Below are 17,500 nucleotides of genomic sequence, written 5' to 3'. Positions count from 1 at the left end.
GTATCAATGGAAGCCGACGGTGCGCCCTTTACCCCCCTCCCTCTGTCAGTGCTCCGTTTTACGGGTATTTAAAGCTATAGCTACACGGATCAGAGGAAAGTCGAAACAGACGTTTAAGTCACCGAGGATCGAACCGGGGACCTCTCGCTCCGAAAGCTGCGCACTAGCCAACTGAGCCACGACTGCTCCTGTGATGGGTTAATCATCAAATGTTCCCAGGTTCGAGTTCTATGTCCATACACTGGGGTTATCTTTTCAAACAAATATGACCATTTCCCATAGTCCATATCAAACTTTCAGTCTTCTAAACTAACGGTAAGAGCAAATTCAGAGGTAATTAGGAATTAACGATAATCGATAATCAACAATTCAGAGAAGAGACTTAACTACCCTTAAACTTCGGTCCTGTTTCTCCCCTGAGAGTTGGGAAGAGAAATGCCCCAGGAACGAGGTTACCCCACCCTTAGAAATATGATAAATTCCACGTGAATATTGATCCCAACACTAACATTTGTTTTGTCTGGAAATATCTTTGTAGTTTGACGCACTTGTCTCTTCGTCCGTCAAGCTGCCCATGGCCAGTAAGCGATCTCTTCACTCTTCAAAGCTGTCCATTAAAGATCTTGCTCTTGAGCTGGCAAAGAAACACGTAAGCATTTTTCAAAATAAGTTTGACTGACTCGATCCAGTGGATGAGTAAAAGAGACATTAAGATTAGAAGCTGTTTGGTTGATCACTAGATAAAATTATCCATTAACAATCCTAGAGATCAATCAAAGTATAAATTTTTAATTTTACTATAGCAGTATTCTTTGAACTTGCTATATTACAGTGGCAACAAAACTGCAACAAGTTTTTTTACATCCTTTGGCCATTTTTTACAGAGAAGTTTCCTTCCTTAAGTTAATTAATTATTTAATTATTTTACATTGTTAGTTATTAAGGATGATTATTGCGGAGCAGCACGACTTACAGAAAGCGAAGGAGAGTATCTATATTCTTCAGAGAGGTTTGTTTACTTGTTTTGTGCTTAACCGATGATATAATCTTTGATTCTCTTTAACTGATGAAAATAATTTTACAATCTCCTTCTTTTGTTTGTAGTCATCCCTTTTCTCTACTTTTTTACTATCTTGCCGATAGTAGACTGTTAGAAAAATAAATATAAAATAGTAAATAATAAATAAACAACAAGGCACGCAAGTTGTGTTTCCTGACGTAGTCTTTCCGGGTTAAGAGGGGGAGGGGGGAGTGAGGGCATAAATCTCTCTGTATCTTCAGAAGTGAGACGTCATTTTTTCCTGTCGTAAAAACCTGTTCCTGGATTCTAAGGTTGTTTTATATTTAACCTGCCACCATGTTGCGTCAAACCACGTCTCTAACAGATCATAGTTGAACAAATGGCTTTTCTTTTCCCGACATGTTGTTAAGCTTGGTATATCGCTAGTCTAGTCCATGATTAAGTGTGACCTAATTAATAGGTTTCCATGGTATGTAAATCGCCTAAGTGCTGAGTATTAACTGGTGCTAAACAACTCGGCCAAGGATCTGCTTCAAACTAAATTGTCTTATTATATTAATTTAACCCACAGTCTTCAGCCTTTTCATTCTTAAATACAGATAAGAATCCTTAAACATGGGGGGAGGGGGGTATGCAGTTGTTTACGCTCAGTACAAAATAAGGTTAACTTTTCAAAAATTTGTTCCAGACAATTGTTCTTACATTAAGTCGATTGGTAAACCTGTGACCCACAACGCAAGATATTATACTCAGGGAGCCTGGATGAAAGACCCGCTTGGAACCATGGGAGCTGAGACTATATTTGTGATGGAGTATTATTCTGGAAATGTGCTTGAAGAATATGAAAACATGGACAAGTTTAAAGCTGGTTTGGTGCATAAGAAGTACACACTGCCTTACAGCTGGGACGGAACAGGTGCTGTGGTGTATGGACCATACCTCTACTACAACAGGTAAACAATTTATGTTCGTTTGTTCAGCGAAATGACAACAGGAAATCGTGCCAAAAGAAAATAAAAGATAATTTTTTTTAAGTTTGCCATATCTTGGTTGGATTTTCAGAAATATACAAATTCGTACAGAGAAGAGTTTTACCATTAAAAAAAAAAAATCGAAATTGAAGCTGGAGGTGAACCCGGAAATGGCCAAACCTTTTCATGCAAACAAGTATTGTTAATTTATAAATGAGTGACTAAGATGGAAATTGGTAACCGCGGTACCGGTAGGTGAAATGAAGAAATGATATATTTTTTCAATGATGACTCGGGTGATAGTCGGAAAAAATTCGAGTGCTGCTTTACACGAGTCGAACCTAAGATGCAAACAAGTATTGTTAATTTATAAACGAATGACTGAGATGGAAATTGGTAGGCGCGGTAGGTGAAATGGAGAAAGAAATGATTTTTTTTTAATGATGATTCGGGGATAGTTGGAAAAAAATCCGATTGCTGGTTTACACGAGTCGAGTCCAAGGCCTTCCAATTATAAGTCGGATGCTCTACAACTAAGCTAACCATTAATTAAATAAAAGAATGCTCCATTTTGACACCTGATTCATATCCTAGCAGTATAACAGGACAATTGTCACATGAACCTAGTTTATAGCCCGGCGAGTTCCCATGATTCTCCTGAAGCTCAGTGGAAGATTGAGCATCGGAACTAGTACTCGGACTCCTGCAAAGCAGCATTCGTATTTTTTCCGACTATCCCCGAGTCAACATTGAAAAAAATATCATCCCTTTAAGTATTGTCAAATTTGAAATGATTTCTTTTAAAAACCCTAGAGCAGGTTCCTACTACATTTGCAAGTACAATCTACATACAGAGCGAGCGGAGGCTCAAATAAGTGTGAGCGGCTACTATACAAGGAAGGCCTATTACCAATGGGGTGGATACTCTGGAATGGACCTGGCAGTGGATGAACAAGGATTGTGGGTGCTTTATGGCACCAGTAGCAGCAGTTATCCTCTGGTAGCGTATAACGTTGATGTGGTCAAGAACGCCCGAACACATGCCTGGTCCTTACGCACAGGTATAACCACATTTTTCTGAATAGCAATCCTGAATACAGGATAATTCGGTAGTCCGAACCTTCAAGAGGCGTTGTCATGAAACTGATTTTGCTAAATTCGACGACTGGCAGCCAAATCAAGCGAAACGTGAAAATAACTTCTAAAACATTGATGGAAGATTTGAATGAAACAGCAAATACAAAAGGAGACAGGGATGGGTAAAATTCAAGAATATTGAAATGGATTGTAATTGGGATTTTTGAAAACTGTGCGTTTATGTATGGTCTAGTCTGCGTAGTTGGCGAGAGAGGCAAATTGACGAGCGGCAAAGCCGCGCAGAGAATGGGGAGGGTTCACAGCGCCCCTCCTCATTCTACGCGCCAACACTACCGCCAGCTACGCAGCTATCTATGGTCCACCGATGTTGTTTTGTCACGAAGCTTTGAGTTCTGTTGTTTAATGGTAATTTTCAACAATATGAAAAGCTCTATTTTTTCAAATTAGGGGCGAACGATCCTGTGACAATAAATGCAATCTTACATCATATCATCAAACATAGATTAAAGAAACAAAGTTAACTGAATAGAGTGTAATGTGAAGTGCTAGATTTTTATCCCATATCAACCATGTGAGCGTTAGCCCTACTGATGGAAATGGGCCCACACAAGGACAGAGAAAAACTCCTAAACATTAAAGAAACAAAGTTTGTTCTATATTCTTCTCCTAAGCCACGATGCTGAGAAAAAAAATCAAAGCGTATCTTGGCACAAACTTGTGATTTCTCAAAGTAGTTTGTGAGCAAAAGATCACGTTTCTTCAAGTTTTTTTCCGCGATGAATCAACATTTTTTTCTCAAACGAAAACTTTCTTATGAGAAACGATCGCGCTGTGTCGTCTTAGGACGACAGAGAAGAATTTCTGGCTTTTTTTTTTCAATTATTTACGATAGAAAGGATGACTTCGATGGGGAATGCCTTTGTTGCTTGTGGAGTGGTTTACACCATTGACAGCTACAACAGCCGATCCACCACAATCAACTTCGCTTACGACACGAAGACAGGAAAACAGTGGAACCCCAACATAAAGTTCACCAACCAGTATGGCTACAATTCCATGGTGGATTACAATCCAAGGGAGAAAGTGCTGTACGCTTGGGATAACAAACGTCTTGTCACTTATCCCATTACTTTTGAGGATTGAATGAAATTATCAATCAGTTGGTGATGGGAATTAATATGCTGATCACGAACGCTTTGGTGCTGTTTTTGTAGTAGATGCCTGACAAAACATAGTCAACACACATTGCAGTTTTTCAGAGACTGCTGTTTTGGTTTAGTGTTATAACTTGTAAACGGGTGCTTTGTACTTTGACCATTAAAAGCGAAGAAAAAAGAAAGTGAAAACACGCTTAGGGTAATGAATTGCGGTTTTACATGTCCCAATTGGTAAATCCCCCAGAGTAGGAAACCAGTTTCTTGGTGACGGGTAAATGGACAACTGAAAAATCAGAGTCCTATAGTTCAGGACTAGATAAGAAGACCCACAATACCGGACACATTTCGTTGGAACACTAGCGAATGGTCTAGAATCATCGAATGGTCTAAAATCATCGTGTTGATCGCAGCTTATCCCGACGTCAAAGTTGTGTGAGATTTGATTTTTTTCGGGCAACTGCCAGAAGTCATAAAATCAACATGGAAGGAGGAGGAAAACGAGGATGAGTGTTTCAACAAAGGTGACGAGTATTGTAGCTCCCAGGAATCCTAGTGGCTCATGCAATGAATATGGCATCAGACCGATGTTATGGAGGTCGTAGATTCGATTCCTTTCTAGGTCTCTTCACCTAGGACTCTTGTCCTTTCGCCCGTCGTCAAGCAGCTAATTTTCTATCCTTCCCACGTGCGCGTTACACCTTGTACATCTCTAGTTGCAATCCCGTATAGAGTGTTGTACTGCGTACAGAAAATGCACTACTAAGGGTACGCCTTCCTCGTGCCATATATTTGCACTTTTCGGTCTGGTTTTGGCTGTGGTACAGGTTTGGCGCAGAAGAGAAATTATTTGGAGCCTCCCATCACCAATGAACCCTGACTGGTACAGTAGGAGTTACAAATACGTTGACTTTTGTCATATTGAAATTCCAAGCTTTCATCACAATGTCAAAAGTCAACTGATTCGTGACTCCGACTACAGCTATTTCGAGAAAGTTTGTCAAGAATAAAGTGCACGCGACAATCCCGAAAGGTAATATGGGATATGATCAATACACTGTTGCTAACGACTGTAGCTGTCGAACCTACTTTTGTTACTTTCCTTCAGCACTCGCAAGCATATATCAGTGGCCTCCCGTACGATTCTTTTAAATTTCTTTGAAAAACAGTGCACTTAAAATCACCCACAATACCTTTCAGGATTGTCGCGTGCACTTTTTCCGACAACGTTTCTCAAAATAGTTGTATACAATTTAAAACAGTAATCGTTCTATACCTCCTTTATCCCTGTCCAAAAAAAAGGTGGCTGTTTGCTGATTAAATTTTTCTGCCCGTGAGATTTATGGCTTTTACACTCTTATGCAAGTGAGGAGTATGGTGGGGCGCCTTTTTTTTTTACTGAGGAAATACAAAAAGACAGACTTCTCACCAGTACAGTCGAGTTGGAAACGGCGCAGAGATGAGTGGTTTAAAACCCGACACAAAGTGATTGCTGGTTCAGAAATGTCAGCTATACCCTAGTTTTTTCCTAGGATAGGATACTCCTAGTTTGAAATACAGTAAGCACCCGCATATAAGAAACTAGAATTTAGGAATCTGTCAGCCTAAAAATTTGATTTTAGACCCCCCCTCACATAAGAAACAGGTCAGGCTGAAACATTAAACAGGTTCCTATGTTAGAAAAAGGACCCTGAAATTTAAGGCGACCAGAACAAATTGCACTTTAAATTGCTCAGATCTTGTTCAAGACTTATTTTTCATGGTTATGAAATACAAAGGTATCAGCGTTCTCATCAGAGGAAATCAGTAATACCAATGGTTTCTGGAAAAAGTCTTGTCATAGAGTAGATTTCTTCTGGAAATAAGAACCAATTTAAGAACCTAGATAGCCTAAATTCAGTAAAACTACTGTAAGTACCATTTTATAAGAACCTATTTAGCCTAACTTGGAAAGATCTAGGTTCTTATATGCGGGTGTTTACTGTAGCACAAAACCAAGAATTTCAAAGATACTGGAAACGCTGGAAATTTACATTTTCAACATTTACCGTTCAAAATGTCCTTTAGGGCATTTCCCCTGAACCACCTTTGTTATTTAGCAAAGCCAGTTTCGTGCATTGTCTAAATCACTTAGTCTTATTCCGATGCCATGGTTTCCTAGCTTGGAAAATCCTCTTTTGAAAACGAGAGTACAATAAAAAAGAAAATACTCCCCAACAAACAAAAAATAGTCGCACGTGAATGGGGACTGTTATTTAAAGCTAAAGCCTGTAACTAAAGTACCTTGAACAAAAATACGATGATGTCAGCGGTTTGATCTGTTCCGACCCTTTCTTTATTGCTTCTTGTGCACTCTTCCCCCAAAAACCTTTTTTATGACGTTCCTGCGGCTGAATAACAACCACAAGGAGGACCACAAGATACGTAAAGACAATTCCACTCCCTTGAGAAGCGATCTTAAAATGATTACACTTGAAATAAAAATGCTTGACAATCTTCAAACACATGAAGACGACCCTTCGTCAAATGGTTTGGTCTTTTCAATAACGAACTTAACGCCTCAAACTCCAACCTTCCAGCTCAACTACCAAACACTAAGAAAAAATACTTCAACGAGTCCGAAATCGACCCAGTTCTTTGATCATCTGTGATGGATCATCTAAAGGAACGACTATGGAATGAAACTAAGTGATTTTGACAATTCAGAAACTGGCTTTGCTAAATAAAAAAGGTGGTTCTTGGAAAATGCCCCGAAATGTTGTAAATGTAAATTTTGAGCGTTTCTAATATCTTTTGAAATTCTCGGATTTGTGCTATCCCAAACAAGAAGTAAGCTTATGTAAGCGGTGCTTGTCAAATTAATTTTTTTTGTGAAACCGTTTTTATGTTTAGTTTAAGGGTTTAACCAGAAGCCCATAACCAGGAGAGCCTTCAACTCCAATACTAGGTCCTAAGAGCTCCCTCCTCCTTGAGATGACCTGAGAGGCTTTCTAAGAGAACTGGTATTCTGTAAAAAGAAAAAAAGCAAAAAAAAAACCGTCACCAGTCAGCTATGGCATTCCTTAGTGGTGCACTTCCTCCTAAGAAAAATCCTGGGTCCGCCCTTGAGGTCTACATAACGGCATTTTCACAGATCATGCTATTTCTAGATGAGTTGTTGACTTGCACGAGTGACCATTTTCAATCCCATGGGTATTAATTTCTCATGCAAGACTTGTGATTAGCTGGAAAGGTCCGGTTTCGCGGGAAAGTCAATGAAAACGCCGTTCCACAAATACAATGAACTTTTACGCTCCTAGTCATGGGTTCCTTCAAGAGTGAATTAGATGCGAGTGTTGATTTATTACTTTGCTGTCTTGCCCCATCACAGTCGCAAATGGATTGATTTATAGATGCACTTAACGCGGGAAACAAACAAAGTGCCGCTAATTTTAACCAATCAGAAGAAGCCGTGTCACGCGTGACTGCTTCTTCCATGTTTTTATTTTTCAGGGACATGACAACTGATTTTCGCGGGAACGGGTATTCTAAAAATAGACTCATTTGTGACTGTCCTGGGCATCCCACCCAGGCCATAACAACACTCTTATCTAATTCACTCTTGGTTCCTGGTTCCAACAAAACACACTCACACCACCCCTACATCAGCCTCAAATCGGTCGTATCTAGTTTATTTACGCTGGTTCTTGCTTACACAATTATGTTTACGATAATGAATTGCCACCCTTAGAGGAGCCGGATTATTGTTTTTTTCTTTACAAGTGCTTTGAACGGGCAAACAAACAAACAAACATGAACCAAAATTAAATGAGGAAACGGAGAGTAAGGCTATTTAGGATAACCTCCCTGATCCCAACCATAAGTTTGAACAAAAAAATCGATAATTTTTGACTGTAAAATAAAGATATTTGCTATCAATTCTGCCTTTCATTAGCAACGCATGCGCATGAGCATGTTGCGTTTTTAACACCTTGTTGCGTACCACATGAAAAGGATGAGGGCTTAACATTCAAATATATATCCGTCAAAATCTAAGGAAATATTTTGAACCTATTTTCTCGCATTTCTAGTACTAGTAGCTATCGCTATAACACGCGCTCCCTCGACATCCGAACATTTTAATACTCAGCAATCTCGGATTTTTTAAAATCCAAAACGAAACTGATTCCATGTCGCTTGTTGGGCCAAAATGAAGACTCGAAAGGCCCGGGCAAACCGCTTCAACATTTGTTTCAACTTCTGTTCGATTTTGTTGAACACTGATGTTGAAACCGATTGCCACCAACATCCCCCCCCCCCCACCCCACCCCTCCAACCGTGTTGGAACATGTTGAATCGATGTTGAATGAATTTAAGGTGGCTCAAACCAGTTTCAACACTTGAAAGAAACGTTCTTATTAGACGGATTGACACTACATGTACAAAACATAATCACTTTTAACAGCGATGTTATGGTACCATATCAAACACCAATTATTGCTGTAAAAAGATCCCGTCATTTTTGTGACGTAAAAAGTTACCGTGGCAACAGGAAAGCCCTGCAAAAACACCCCATATTTTGGCTTTAGCTGCTCATATCTCAAAACGAACTCGGTGAGCCCTTTTTTTTATTTCTGAAATGTAAGTAGCATGCCAGAATGAAACTTTCTGCAAAGTTAAAAGAATTCTGTGGCGTGGTATCAGAGCCACCTTAAATGATTGAAAAGCTAAGGTAGGTCTGAATCTGCTCTACAGAATTTTTTAAAACTTAGCAGAGAGTTGGCCTTCTGACCACTTTTGTGGCATAAAAAATAGGGGTCACCGAGTTAGTTTTTCAGATATGAGCAAATAAAGCCAAAATATAGGGTGTTTTTGGAAGACTTTCCTGTTGCCATGGTAACTTGTCACGTTACAAAAATGACTGCATCTTGTTCAGCAATAATTGATGTTTCACATGGTACCATAACGTTGCTGTTTCGTGATAAAGTGTTGTAGTGTCAATCCTTCTAATAACAACGTCTCTTGAAAGTGTTGAAGTTGGTTTGAGCCGCCTTAAAAGCGTTTAAACTTTGTTTCAACAATCATTCAGCATTTCTTTTTTTATCATGATCGCGAATATTGAATGAAGTTGATGAAGCCTTTTCCCCCCTACTTCTCTCAATGACGTATCCATGTCTGTATCCATGAAAACAACCACGGCTGCAGCCTACCGGGCCGGAATACAAGGCCTCTCGTGAAGCTTTTCTGTTGAATCAAATGTTGACGATGTGTTGCAACCGTTCTCCCACCCCATCAGTCAACATCGTTCAACATTTAAGAAATAGAAAACATGTACCGTGTTTCTATCGAGTTATAGAAACACGAGTGAAAGTTTGGGAGAACGAGAAATGCTCTGGGAACACGAGCCGCAGGCGAGTGTTTCCACAGCTTTTTCGAGTTCTCTCAAACTTTTATGAGTATTTCTATAACTCGATAGAAACACGGAGTACATGTTTTCTATTTCTTTTAGAAAACAACGCGACGAGAAAAAGGAAAACAACTTGTTTACTCTAATTATCAAAATGTAAATTCTCTTTGCTCGCGCCATCACTACGTCAACAGCTCGTGCTAGTTCTGTGTCTCTATCGAGTTATAGAAAGACGATTTTTAACCAATCAGCGCGCGTATTTTCTTAGGACTGTTTTCTAACAGTCAAATAAATAAATAAATAAATAAATAAATAAATAAATAAATAGTGACTGTTATGAGAGTAATGAATGATTACCTTTCCGGCTGTGCGCCATTAGATTCCTGTATTCTCTACTTTCTCAAATCCCATAAGACACCTTGTTTATACTCCCCAAAACTTTTCCATAGGCTGTGTTTTTTACTTCTCTCGGGACATCTTAATGTCCCAGGAGAAATTGCAAACAATGATTATGCAATTCTTAGGGGGGGGGGGGGGGAATAGAGAATGAACGGTCTTTCAAATCCGTGTTGATGGCCTGTGGCCTCAAAGGAATGCGGAACATGTCTGTTGACGTAAGCGAAAGGGAGATGTTTATCATAAACAACGTACAGGGTACTTATAATTGGTTTTTGGAATGTACGGACAAGTGTACACCAAGTCAATCGAGACAGAGTTTGCGTGTGTTTTTCGAGTTACAAAATACGCGGAAAGTTTGAAGGGCACGTTCCTCCTGAGTGTTGCTCGAGACACACCAAGATTCTTGAGTTTCCAAGTGCTTCAATCATGAACCAATTGTTTCAAAACACTTATCAGGCTTTTTTTGTGTGGCTTCTTTGCGTCATCATTGTATAGAACAAGATTAATTAGTCAAAGTGCATTCAAATTTCATTGCACACTATTTTTATCTTAATGAGATCTTTTATAGGGGAATCTTTGTACAAGTTTTGCCTCATTAGTACAAGGCTTTCTTTTCCTAATCAGGCAGCCAAAAATAAAGTACTGAATAGTGAAAGTAGGGGAATCTTTGTACAAGTTTTGCCTCATTAGTACAAGGCTTTCTTTTCCTAATCAGCCAGCCAAAAATAAAGTACTGAATAGTGAAAGTGCATTGCATAAATGAGCCATCTCTGAAATTTTGAACACGACTGATACCACATAATCTCTGAGCAATCATGCTTTGCAAATTTTACGAAGTATGCCGAGAGTTGGGCGGAGAAAAGCCCTGGGGACGAGGTTGAGGTTATCAGTTTTTGAAGGCTAATAACTGGCTGGTTATGAAAGCTAAAAGGTTTAAAACTGGAGATTAAACTACGTTCTTTTACTTTTTGAAGTCAATTTGTAAGTGGCATGATGCCTTCTGTGAGCAAAATCGAATGTTCATATAAAAGGAAATCAGATGACCAATGTCGTAAGAATCCTGGACCTTGAAGTACAACAATTCAGGAACATTTTAAGACCTCAAAGACTTTCTGTACATTAGAGATCGTTTTATCCTTAATTTAACTCTATTTCCTCATTAACTGATATGTATATTACTCGATGACAAAACCCAAACATTAACCGTTCTGAGCGGTTTTCAAATAATTGATGAAAAACAAAAATGAAACCAATACTGTAGCCAAATAAATCATGACAGTCAGTTTTAGATGTGAAATGGCCATACTCTTTGGGTGCGTTCCTTTGGGATGATGATCCGGAAAAGGGCCACTGATCCATGTTCACTTGGATCACGTTGCACCTGCACCAAAGGAACCGATAAATCCACTCCAGGAAAGGATTTTTCGGTTCCCTTGTGCTTGTGCTTATCTCACGCTTGTGCTTATTTCACAAGTGGGAACCGGCGTAAGTTAAGCATAAGCAGAAGCACGACGATTTGCCCGCCATCTTGAATTTTACTATAGATCTTCTCCGACGTTATTACGCTTGCGTATGCCAAGTTTGAAACACTGTCTGAACGTCGCAAAACTCATCCTTGTGCTTGACGCTTGTGCTTATCGCTCAAGTGGGAACCGGGCTCAACTGCCCAAAAGTTTTACTTATTAGCGCTGGGAGCGAGGAAAGGAGCGTATTTCTTCGCGTTTTGGTCATTGAAATAAAGCTGTATCCTTTAGAGTTGTGATCAATTTGATGACCTATAGCTTACATGAGTCTCTTGCCGGTAATTTCATTGTTTAGTTACAAAGGCGTCCGGGAGGTCATAGATTCAACACTTCTGGAGCAGTCAGGTTTTTTCCGGCTTGAATCATGATAGATAAATGAAACTGCAAAGTGACATGGAAAGTGACTAAACTACTGCAATTTCGTCAAATTCTTGAGCTAAGACTTTTGGCCTCACATCAGAAGCAGTCGACAAAATTGAGAGCTTCAACGGCGCTGTTCATCGTTCTTCACTTTATGACGCAATTTTAACTCAGATTTAACTTGTGCTTGCTAATTGTCTGACAAAACATTTCAGCACTATCGAGACTTCTTGTGGACTAAAGAAGCCACTCAAAGTGTAGATTATAGCATTCATCACGGAAAAAGTATCCTTGCCTCAAAACAATACTTGAAAACAATCCATGATTGTTCATCGCTATTATGATGCCTGAAATGGGGTCAATTCTGCAATTGCTTTCGCATCTGTTGAATCCACTTTTCCCCATTTCAGGAAGAGCCACCGCCCAACAATGCATATGGTTAGGTCACAATTGTTACCATGGTTAAGGGAATTTTACTATCGCAAACACAGCGGTTAGTGACCCCTTTAATCACTGTCGCTATATAGCTACGACGACAGCCAGGATTAAAGTAAAATTTATTATGGTAAACGGCCCTAAAAAACCATGATTTATCCCGAATTAATCCCGGCGAGTTAAATATTGCTGACCTTTTTACCATAGTTAACTTCTTTTAATATAGAAAACGGCCAAGTAGGACCTGAATTGATGTCTTAGGGCAGTTACTGACAAGGCAGAAAACTGGCAAAAAAAAAATGTATTTGCTACATTATGAGCAAGGTGCCGAGAAAAACAAACTACGGCAACGAAGCAAGCGCAGGAGAAAAATCTAAAAAAAGTCTATGTTGTTAAACACGGAAAAAATTCCTCATCGCTAAAACTGCAAAGTTTAAAGTACGCAAAAGATTTTAATTGTTAATTTCACTTTACAGTGTCCCCAATTAGCGCTCCAGCGCTAGAACGACTAGACACTCAATTAAAGTTCCTTTCCTTTTTTTTTTTCTCATGCACGCTCTCTTTAAACTGCTCCCTCGGCTGAAACCAGGTCACTCGATAAAGCTTTTAAAGCAATGATAGTCTACTGACCGATTCATTTTGCACTGGGAACACACGTGGTAAGTTGGGTCTGCTGTTTTCTTGTTTGTTGGTTTTCACGTGCCCTTATCGTTTGTCATGTTTCTCAATATCTTCTTACCTCCTCAGAACAGTCTAAACCGTCTTCTAGATGAAAAAACAGTCCTTGATTATTGAAGCTAGTTTTTCTTTCTCTTTACAGAGGCTAAAATTTCAAAGCTGTTTTAAGTCTACGGGTTGGTAAGTTCCACTATTAGAACGGTTTTCAATTGAGTAAAAGTGAAGCAGCATAAGAAACGTACTAACAACAGTTTTTCGATTGTAAGGTTTTAGAGAGTCAAAAATAATTTAACTATAGTTTTGATGTTTAATATGCCACATTCTCGTTTACTTGGGCTTAGTGCCGGCTTCATGTCGCGTCGCTGGGGCGATTTTTGTTATAGGCTGAACACTGAAACAAAACAAAAAAAACCTGCGAATCTGCCTGTATTCTTCTTCTCTTCCTTACAACCGTGTGTTCTCGGACCGAGTCCCGCCGGCAAATGAAGTAGTATTTTCGTAGCGACCTTTCGTCATGCATGACTCTTCAAGACTCTTGTATTTGTTTGCATGTATTTGCTTGACTTTATGATTTGCTGATTTGACTCTCTTCGTCAGCTCTTATTGGGCGAAGCAGTAACTCAAGAGAGTCGAGTTCCAGGGAAATATTAGCAAATTATCAAATTTATCAAACTACAATTATTATGCTTGTCTCATAAAGCGTGTTGTTTTGACAGATCTGGACGATCCTTTCCCAAGCGAGATGATACCCCGCTGTTTGTTGCTAGTTTGCTTCTTAGGTGCTATCGTTGAGGTATCTACACTCTTTTTTTTATAAGAACGTCTAATTTTGGAGCTGAGACTGAACGTTCTTAATTAAAGTGTATTTTTGCGACGTGAGGCTGAAAACGTTCTTAAGATCATCCTAAATCTACATCAGACTTAATTTCACCTGCTGACTTTGATGGTGTTGAAGTTATTATGGAACGATTATAAATAAGAACTTCTCATTATCACAAACTGAGATGTGTATCATGCAATAAGAAAACCAAGACAAGTGATCTCAGTCGTTATTGACCCGCACGTCAACTATGAATTCATTTAATTTCATACAGGTTATTTTTGTAAATTACCTTGATGTTTTACACATATCCAGCTTCCAACGACTCGGCCCGGATGTTTAATTTCTCCGGAGCCAATGGTGGAGGAGGGAAATTCGAAGGAGAGAAACAGCGTCCAGACTGATAGATCTCCTCAGTTTACTAAGGAATTGCAAAAAAGCCTTGGAAAACCCAGGCTTGAACGAAACTCCAATTCTTGGCCCCATATTCAAAGACAAGGAAAGGTTCTTGACGTCTGCAAAATTCAAAAGAAACAACAATTAAGTATTTTTTAAACTTTTGGATAATTTAATTTTGAAATGCATTGGTATGAATACGAATAAATGGCATTCTGTAATCCATCTTTCAGGGAATGGTGCTTTCTGATTCAGTGGAGAATCAGCTTCAATCCAATAGATCCATTTCAGAGGATAACATACTTCATTACAAGCGATCCTCTCCGGTAAAAAGTAAGCAGCTATCCAAGCGGGTACAAGCGGGGGATAAAATTCCTTCAGAGCACACGGTGGATGAACTTGTTCTTGAGCTTGCAAAGAAACATGTATGTACAGTAAATTACTTGCCGTAACGATTGGTACTAGAGTTTAAAGTGCCCATCATTTGTACTAACCTTTCCCGCACTTAACTTGTCCTCTAAAACTGTCCCAATTGTATTTTACTGTATTTGCTGACATTTCTATTCGCTTTGAAAGACGGAAAAAGTGGTCATCGTTTGATACATGACCGAGCAATGAAGGGGAATGGGTTCGATTCTGGGTTGACGTCACAAATTACTTTGCATCACTGTTTGATATGACGGCAATTGCAAAGTTTTTGAGACTAGGGCCACTGTTTGCTGTCATTTATAGCAATATTGCCTAAGGGCTTAGTCATTGGGCAAAGTATTTCTGGGTGAGTATTCGAAGTCGACGTTCACGCAATGATTGCAACCTTTGTTTTGACGTTTCATTTTTTTGTGCTTCTGAAATCTGCATCTTTTGGCAGACTGAGAGTTCGCGTTTTTAAGTGCTTGTGATCATAAACCATTATCGGCTGATAGCAGCGAGGACGTAGCGGGTCGAATTATCAAATAAGGCAGTCTTCGTCTTCCAGGAAACCCTAATAAACATTTCGTTTATTCAACGTAGTGGCTCCTTACAATAAACACGTGAAACAACGCTTGAAAAGATAAACCACAGGTTCCCCAAACTGATGCAATCAGTGAAAACGTTTTGGAGAAAACAACTGTACTTGATCTTGAAGCCGAAAAATATATAGGCGAAGTATTGAATAGAAGCGACTTCTTACCTTGTGGCGTGCTTCGCCAGTAAAAAAGAAGGTGTAGTTGGTTAGTCCATGGAAAATGTAACCTGTTAGCTAAACTGTTAGCTAAACTGTCCCCTAATGCAACTTATTCTAATTCCGTCCTTTCGCTGTGGCAAAAACTGCGCTACCTGTCCTTACATTTTCCATGGACTAGCCAACTACACCTTCTTCTCTACTGGCGAAACACGCTCCATTAATTTCCACATAACTTGCAAAACTAAAAACCTTATCTACATGATTCAATGTAACAGATGCCATCTACAATACATAGGAGAAACTAAACGACGTTTAAAAGACCGTTTTAACCATAGTTAGTGAAGGGGGACTAACTATGTTTTAACGAACATCGCGGTACTTTAGATAACGCTAACACCAAATCCAAACCTACTACAGTCGCAGAACATTTCCTCTCCTCTCCCCACAACATTTCTAAGGACATGCAATTAATTCCCATCGAAAAAATATTTTCCAACAGAGACTCGATCCGTAAGGCCAGGGATCCTTTTTTAATTTCAAAAGGCAGGACAATTAATCCCAACGAAGTTGGGTTCAGTTTATTATTTACAGTCACTTCCGTTATTTTTCCGTTACTCTCAGTATTAGAATTCAAATTTGTTGTAACTACCATATTTTATCACATTTTCCCAGTATTACGTCAACATCCATTTACTATACATATGTACATAGAAGCAAGCCAATGTAAACTCTCATTGTAGCTGAAGAAGGCTGGTTTGGCCAGCAAAAATATAGTACACCACTAAAATAAAATCTACGTTGTATCGGCTCTTGCTCAAAATATTTAAATTTTTGCACACCGGATAAGCGACGGTGTTTTGTCTTAGCCAAAAGGCAATAAATATAATAATGAAAGCGAGTAGTCCAATAACAGCAAACAGCGGCCGTAGTCTCAAAACCTTTGCTTTCATATCAGTATAGAGATTCTTCCCGCCGTGACGTCGACCCATTGTTATTAATTTGCCAACCAGAATCTAATTGACTGTTAAAACAATGACTTCTTTTGTTCCGTGGTTGGCAAATTTGAATATCAAAGGAAATGTGGCGTCAATGTTTGTAAACAGGAAATATCGCTATTATGTAAGATCTGTTAAATTCACTTGGTTTCGTCAGCCATTTTGAATTCTAGTGCGGATTGCCGCTGTAAACTTGTTCCCAGACTCCGGTTCCCCGTTCCCGTTTCCCCGTTCCCCGTTCCAACTTTTAGTAACATTCCTCCTGAGATGAGCTTCCACAGGAGCCCATCTTGATGAGCTCCTGGTTTCCATTATTTCCAGGAGATTTGGGTGGACTCCATCATGTTACCACATTTTCCTCAAAATTGAGCATGTCTACACGCTAACTTGATCGAGAGCATGAATAGGCTCCTGTGCCCAATTAAAACCAAAGTTGCAGGATTTTTCACTTACATTGTACAGCATGAAGAAGATGGAGTAGTAGCGAAGTCCTTACGACGGTACTAATTTATTTTGAAGCGAAGGTTTCGTTGCCGTAGCCGTTGTCATTTCTTTGGGGACTTAAGATCTACCACGGCGACGACGACGAAACCGTTGACCAGTGCAAAATATAACTTTGCACTATGGCAAGTCTTTGGCTATTTTTCCATTCGCGAAGTATTCTAAAAGTAAGTTGGTACAAGCTGTTTGAGAGTAAAAATAAAAGAATGAAAGGTTCACATTTGTGTGAAACCTTAAATTTGGTGATTTCATGTCGATTTAACGCATAGTACAGCAGGGACACCCAACGAAATCTATTTCCTAAATGCATGATAATGGACAAAAAGCTTTCAAGAAAACGCTAATAAAACATTTCCTGAGTTTGACTTTTGCAGGTAAAAAAGGTGTTCCGCACTCCTAGGATTTCCAGCTCCCAGCTAGATTGTTAGGAAACTCCCAGCCAGCCGATTTTGTGTCACTTTTTCCCAGCCAGCAAAGAAACTCGTTGTTTGGCTCGCCAAACCGATCAAAACAGGTTTTTTCCTTAACATGCAATGAGTTGAACCAGCGGTAAGCCTGTCGAGGAAGAGTTCTCCTCCAGCTGTCTCCCCCAGTTTCT

General features: G+C 39.4%; 2 protein-coding genes across 3 annotated transcripts in view; both read left to right on the top strand.

Moving 5' to 3' along the window:
* Positions 1-4,432, top strand: part of LOC137996407 (olfactomedin-like protein 2B) — a 9,085-nt gene extending 4,653 nt beyond the window's left edge. The window contains exons 3-7 of one of the 2 annotated variants that reach the window (XM_068841784.1): positions 539-649; positions 937-1,009; positions 1,710-1,974; positions 2,806-3,053; positions 3,983-4,432. In XM_068841784.1, coding sequence (XP_068697885.1) covers positions 539-649; positions 937-1,009; positions 1,710-1,974; positions 2,806-3,053; positions 3,983-4,233 — 948 coding nt within the window. In that variant the 3' untranslated portion in view covers positions 4,234-4,432. The remainder of the gene's footprint in view (positions 1-538; positions 650-936; positions 1,010-1,709; positions 1,975-2,805; positions 3,054-3,982) is intronic. The other variant, XM_068841785.1, reaches the window with a different exon arrangement.
* An 8,511-nt stretch (positions 4,433-12,943) lies between these two features.
* LOC137996405 (olfactomedin-like protein 2A) overlaps positions 12,944-17,500 on the top strand; it is a 12,377-nt gene continuing 7,820 nt past the window's right edge. Inside the window, exons 1-4 of the mRNA XM_068841783.1 lie at positions 12,944-13,006; positions 13,168-13,205; positions 13,742-13,818; positions 14,475-14,666. Coding sequence (XP_068697884.1) covers positions 13,768-13,818; positions 14,475-14,666 — 243 coding nt within the window. The 5' untranslated portion in view covers positions 12,944-13,006; positions 13,168-13,205; positions 13,742-13,767. The remainder of the gene's footprint in view (positions 13,007-13,167; positions 13,206-13,741; positions 13,819-14,474; positions 14,667-17,500) is intronic.

Source organism: Montipora foliosa, chromosome 3 (genome assembly GCF_036669935.1).
Source record: "Montipora foliosa isolate CH-2021 chromosome 3, ASM3666993v2, whole genome shotgun sequence".
NCBI lineage: Eukaryota > Metazoa > Cnidaria > Anthozoa > Scleractinia > Acroporidae > Montipora > Montipora foliosa.
The sequence above is the reverse complement of the archived record's forward strand: the minus strand, read 5'-3'. Positions and strand labels throughout refer to the sequence as shown.